This window comes from Egretta garzetta, unplaced genomic scaffold, assembly GCF_000687185.1.
Source record: "Egretta garzetta isolate BGI_Z169 unplaced genomic scaffold, ASM68718v1 scaffold424, whole genome shotgun sequence".
In the NCBI taxonomy this organism is placed as follows: Eukaryota; Metazoa; Chordata; class Aves; order Pelecaniformes; family Ardeidae; genus Egretta; species Egretta garzetta.
The window spans coordinates 1,916,908-1,923,130 of NW_009259489.1; the positions used below are offsets into that span (position 1 = coordinate 1,916,908).

The window sequence follows — 6,223 nt, forward strand, 5'->3', positions numbered from 1 at the left end:
AAACTAAACCAGGGTAGGTTTAGACTAGATATAAGGAAGAAATTCTTTACAATGAGGGTGGTGAAACACTGGAACAGGTTGCCCAGAGAGGTGGTGGAGGCCCCATCCCTGGAAGCATTCAAGGCCAGGTTGGATGGGGCTCTGAGCAACCTGATCTGGTTAGCGGTGTCCCTGCTCGCTGCAGGGGGGTTGGACTAGATGACCTCTAGGGGTCCCTTCCAACCCAAAACATTCTATGATTCTATGAAAACTACTGTCATCTATGATAATCACAACTGCACACTTTAATAATTACAGCATTTTGAGAAAAAAAACCAGGTAAACAAGTAATTGCAGGCCACAAGAAATTGATTTCACTAACAAAAGAGAAAATAAGTACCCAGTGATTAGGAGAGCCTTTTGAAGAGCTTCAAACCAGAAGCAGCACCAGAATTACTACTTTTATCTAGTCATGTCAGCTACATTATTATAAAAGTCAACTCCCATATACTTTTTAAAGTGATCTGCTCTGTGTGGTTCTCATCAAGAAAAGGTTTCATGCCATCAGCTACTCAGAAAACAAACAGAACATTTAGCTTACCATCCCTGTTGGACAGCAAACATACGAGGCCGTTAAGGCAAGTGTCAGTCACTTCGGTGATGTTAGTTGCGCATCTGCCTATAGCCTGAATTGTAGCTGCAGCAAACTGTTTATCCTGGCTTTTCACATAAGTCTAAGGAAATAGGATTGTCATTAGTCAATACATCAGTCTTGTCAACCAAAGGCTTACCATATTATCCTCATAAGACAGATATACTGTATAATAAATTCAATCTAGAAAGCTGCATTGCACATTAGAAGTTACACTTTTTTCACCTCATTGTCACTTCTAGAAGACATTTTCTTGCTGGCTTTCACCACCCATGGTCATGCAAACCTCTGATTTCAAGAAAGCTTGGGACAGGGGGCAATTACCCAAAACCAGCAATTAGTTTGTGTGCAAGGTTGGAGGAGTTGATGAGCCCTCTCTTCAGAGAGCTTTCAGTTCATTTAACCAGGAGCATCTGTGAAACTACGAATAACCTACCTGCCTGAGAACCAGTACCTTTCAGAGAAATCCAGGCAGAGAACTGAAGCAATGAAAATAGATGTCATAAGCAAAGAGGAAAGAAAGAAGGACAGACACTGTTTCACTATATAGGCAGAACATCTTGCTGATACATGTACATATATCGGAGATAATATTATTCATCAAATGACTTACAGAAATGAGGTTTGGCAATAAATGCTAATGGCCAAATATTACTAAAATTAAGTCCCTATCATCTAGTGACTTACAGTGTCAGTCAAGTTTGTAGAATTTGTTTTAAAGAATTTGTAATGACTGAGGTTGTGGGTTTTTTTTTCTTTTTGGTAGCTGGAAGGAGAGTGAGAAACAAAACATTGAAACTCCTTTCCACATACAAAAAGCTCCATTATCCATCATGATATGAGATAGTTTCATTTCCATTCCAAGAACATTTCATCCTGGAAAAGACTTTAACTTGAAAAATTTAAGACTAAGAACCTAGATGAAACATCCAATAATGGCAATTGGCCAATAGAGAGCATTTCATATAAAAAGAATACACTTTTGCACAAACCTGAAATTCTCGAAGCAGAGTTGATATGTTGGCTTCATTTGCTAAATTTGTCAAGATTTCAAGCTACAAGAAAAAAAAAGTATTTAATCAAAAGCTAAAATATTATAAACAGTACCACATATGCACTGTGCTTTTCCTGTATATAAATAAAATATAATACTACTAAAAATACCACTTAGAATTCAATAGAGTATACCAGATTTCAGTATAAACTCATAGCAGCATTGCACTCAGGAGGAATATTCTCCTCACAAGTACACGCAAGGTTTTCCAAGCAGGACTCTAGGGTTCAGTGATGCATTTTCTATGAGCTCTAGCTTTAGTGTTGCATTACATATCAAAATGGACTTGAAATATTTCTGTCTATTCTATTCAGATGAACTCCAATAAAAGACCTTTAAACTCAGGAAAGAAACAGTTGCATCTATGAGACTCCTTGGATCTTAATCAACATCAACAACATCAGACCCTGAAAGGCCTCTTCTTTGTTCCTAGTGAACAAGAGGATGATACACAACACTTGGCATATATTGTTAAGATGCTATGCTTCCAGGTTGTTTTAGCTTAGAAGAAGAAAGAATTCCAACATGATCTGAATCAAGTAAACTAAAGAAAAAGACAACTGTCTCTGTAAAGGGAAGTCATGCCTCAGAAATCTGTTGGTATTTTTTGAGTTGGATGCACACAGACAAGGACACTTAATTGACACAGTCCTCACAAATTTCAGAAGCAAAATGTCACCAAAGGCTCCTAAAGAAACATATCTAGCATAGCATACAAAGCAAGTGGATAAATGAAAAGAGAGGAATAGGCAGGAAAAAAGGGACTTTTACAGTACAGGAAGGCTATCAATGGAATTCCACAAATACCTTTGTTTATCTTCTGCTTTTCAACATATTCATATACAAACTATGAAAGTAATGACAAAGTTTTCAGAGAAATGAAGGCAAAGGCTGACTCAGAAAAGCTGCATGAAAACTCCAGATATTAGGTGACTAGTTGATAAAATGGCAAAAAAAAGTCAACACAGATGACTGTAAAGTAATGCTCACAATTGGGGAAAAACCTTGACTTTACAGAGAATTGTAGGCTCTGAGATGATTACTACTAATCATAACTGAGAATTTGTGGTTGAAATAGGTAAGTCCATGAAAATATAAGCTCAATGTCAAGCAGTCATCAAAAAAGCAAACTTGGTTAGGAAAGGAACAGAACAAAACAGAAATCTAAACAGTGCAGCAGATGAATTCCAGGGTGTTCCTACACCTTAAATACTACCATAGGTCTCATCCTCCAATCTTAAAGCAGATAGGATAGAACTACAGAGTAGGAGGTGGAGAAAAGCACAAGATTTTCTTATGTATGTAACACTGTAGGTGGCCCTAAATTTTTCAGCCATGAGACAATGAAAAGAAAAAACAGAGTTTATACTTCTGTACCTCATCGCCATTGTATTATTAATTAATATGGGAATTTAAACATATCAACTTGCAATTATTTCAGAAGTGACTTTTCCCGGATAATACTAAGTCTTACTAGTATTCCTGACAGTTTTCATAATCATTAAATGTAGAGAAGATCTTCTTGCCTCAAACTGCCTCAAATTTACTTAGATTTTATGCTGGACTAATAAAAATATGGTGGGTTGGGCACAGCCATCTTGGACTGCACTACTCTACACATGTAATGAGGGTGCAACACGGACGTAAAATGAAAACAAGGAAAAAATAATGTTTCTTTAAGAAACCTGTATCTTCCACTCCTAAACACAAGTGCCTATGACAATCTAAAGCAAAACAAGAGAAAAGGCACATAATAGTAGACAACTTTTAGCTATTGTTTTGTCAAGGATTTCACATCTGTTAAATACTAAGAATAGAGAAAACAAGAAGTAGACAGCCTAAAACATGCATTGAGATGTGGCCTTGAGGAAAGCCTAAAGTACTTCTCACATCAAATGCTGACTTCAAAGGGAATTTGGGACTCTAACACTGTCCCATTTTGTTCAGGGTAACAGATTTAAACTCCTTCTAAGTCAACAGTAGCAAAGACAGTGTGATTTCATTTCTTGTCATTTGAGAAGACTCTACCTCCCATGAACCAGTCAAATTCTAAGTTTTTGAATTGCTGGTTAGATTGAAACAGTAATGCTCTGTATCACTGAAAGGTACCAAAAGCTGAAGTCCATGGGCCCAAATAGCTCATCTTCACCTACAACATGGTAACAAGAGAACTTTCAGGTAGCCTGACAAGCCTGAAGGACGCTTGTGGGCTTAGCTAAAAGCCACAACTCTACAATTCTTAGTGAAAAAAAAAAAAAAGAATAGCACAGAATGTGTGTCATATCAGTGCAAGGAAATTTTACCTGCCAAAGGCAAACAGATTTGTCCAGTAGTATATGGACGATTTCACTTTTAAACTCACCTTCAGTGTTTTGATCATTGTTGGATCAGTTGATCTAACATAGAAACTCTTCAGATAAGGTTCAAACATACCCTGAAAAGCAGAAAATATTTAAGTATCTTGCCTGTGTGTCATACGAAATGTGATTTAGAAAATTCTAAACAGGGTATACCTTTCTCTGAATTGACATAGTGGCAATGTTTTGCAGAACAATATACTGCACCTCCCTAGAATTTCAAAAGAAAAAGAAGAGTTATTCTGGAAAATTACAGATACATAGAATAACGCAGCATGGCAAAGAAAGTCAAATCCTATTCGAATCCAAAGTTAGTTATACATTAGACTTGGCACAAACATAGAAGGAAAAAGCTTATTGCCAACTGCTAGAAGTCCATCATCTACTTCACAGGACGATGCATGATGAAACCAGGCTCTCATTTTTAAAAACTTGAATATGTAGAAAATCACTGACAGCAGTGCAATGGTGCAATGCTTCTTGTAGACCTAAGGTCCTTGTTTATACCAAAAATTCACTGAAAACATTGCCATTCTGGCACCTCCAGAAATAGCTCACAAAAACCTTACAGTTTGACCGGCATCATGAAACATCAGTATTTCAGGACGACATAAGTGAGAACAAAACCACATGGGCTTTATCTGTAGTGTGGAAATGACTGCATTAGTTACAAGAATACATAGTCCTTGCACAACTAGCATAGATTGCTATGTGTTTTTCTGTCTTAAAAAAATTCCCTAATGATTCTCAAAAACGGTGAGGTTTTCCTTTGACTTAAAGAGTATACACTGGCAGGCATACTCATCTATCAAAAAGCAGCCCTTCAACATAATAGACTTTGTCAAGATACAGACAAAAGAATTATACGATATTCTAAACAGAAAAACATTAAACATGTTTCGAGGATATTCTCATCATTAATGTATTAGTTTAAAAGCCTCAGCAGGAGAAAGCAAAAAGAAATCTTGGTACTAGTCTAAAGCTTTTAAACTACTGAGTTTCTGCCACCAATTGCTTAAAAAGTAAGTAATAATTTACACGCAATTTTTCTGAATCATGAGTGCTCAAATTCTTTCATGATGCAAATCACATCCTAATAGAGAAATCATCACATCCATTATCTCCTCTTATTCAAAACTGTCTAATAGCCCTGTGGTAATTACAGCTGTTGCTTACAAAGAAAAGTAATAATAGAGAAGTACTTAATATCTTTTAAACCTATTTTTATGTAATTCTTACATAGGTACATGGAAATAGTCAGCTGCACATGATGAACCAAGACTGGAAATTGCTATGAAATGCTCTTCCAGCAACTCTTAACCTAACTAGATTATAGCATATTTGACATTAATTTAAAGGCCATAGGCACATAACTTCAAGGGCAAACAGCAAAAGCTTATTTCGAAGCGGCTCTAATAGCGAAAGTGTTTCACACAAACTGGTAACAGAGAACAGACAAGCCATTCAACAGGAAAATCAGAAGACTAGTGCCATTTTAGGCACTAGTTGAGGTACAAGAAAGATGTAACTTCTCTTTTGATGAAATTTGAGTACATATGAGCAATAAACAACATGCAGAAATAATCCTTTCAACCTGTGAGTATGAGTTTAGTTCTATACATTACCTGTACATATGCCAAACTGCTCTAACCATTTTACCTACCTTTATACAAAGATACTGCACTATAAAACCAAACACAAAAATAACAGTAATTCATTTTTACCTGAAATAAAAGCATGAATACTCTGTCAAGCCCAATTTTATTTCTTTACTAACTTTTAAATGATAGAAACATAAGCCATGGACAAGCTGCAGAAGTTTGCAGAGAAAAAGCTCTATGGTGACTGGGCTTACAAAAGTTAATGCCCATCTGAGTAAACTTGTCAGGCATAATAAAAGTGATTTTCTTTTTTTAAAAAAAAGCTTTTTGTCTGTTTGATGTTGTCAACTTGAAAAAATAAATCATTTTTCACAGTGAAGTTCTAGCCAAAAATACTATGTTTATTTAGAAAGTTATTCTGAAAACACTTTAATTTTGTATCTCCTAACACCCCTTCAAGGATTTTCATACAGATACATGGAAGTTCAAAACCTAAAAAAAGAGGGAAAACCCCCTGACTTTTTGTCGTGGTTTAACCCGGCTGGCAACTCAGCACCACGCAGCCGCTCGCTCACTCCCC

The 6,223-nt window shown here is 36.3% G+C and overlaps 1 protein-coding gene across 5 annotated transcripts in view; it reads right to left on the bottom strand.

Moving 5' to 3' along the window:
• AP3B1 (adaptor related protein complex 3 subunit beta 1) overlaps positions 1 to 6,223 on the bottom strand; it is a 160,904-nt gene that overhangs the window by 91,029 nt on the left and 63,652 nt on the right. For all 5 annotated transcript variants that reach the window (XM_035892818.1, XM_035892823.1, XM_035892822.1 and 2 more), the window contains 4 exons: positions 4,199 to 4,253; positions 4,048 to 4,119; positions 1,624 to 1,686; positions 581 to 713 (listed from right to left, as the gene is read on the bottom strand). In XM_035892818.1, coding sequence (XP_035748711.1) covers positions 581 to 713; positions 1,624 to 1,686; positions 4,048 to 4,119; positions 4,199 to 4,253 — 323 coding nt within the window. The remainder of the gene's footprint in view (positions 1 to 580; positions 714 to 1,623; positions 1,687 to 4,047; positions 4,120 to 4,198; positions 4,254 to 6,223) is intronic.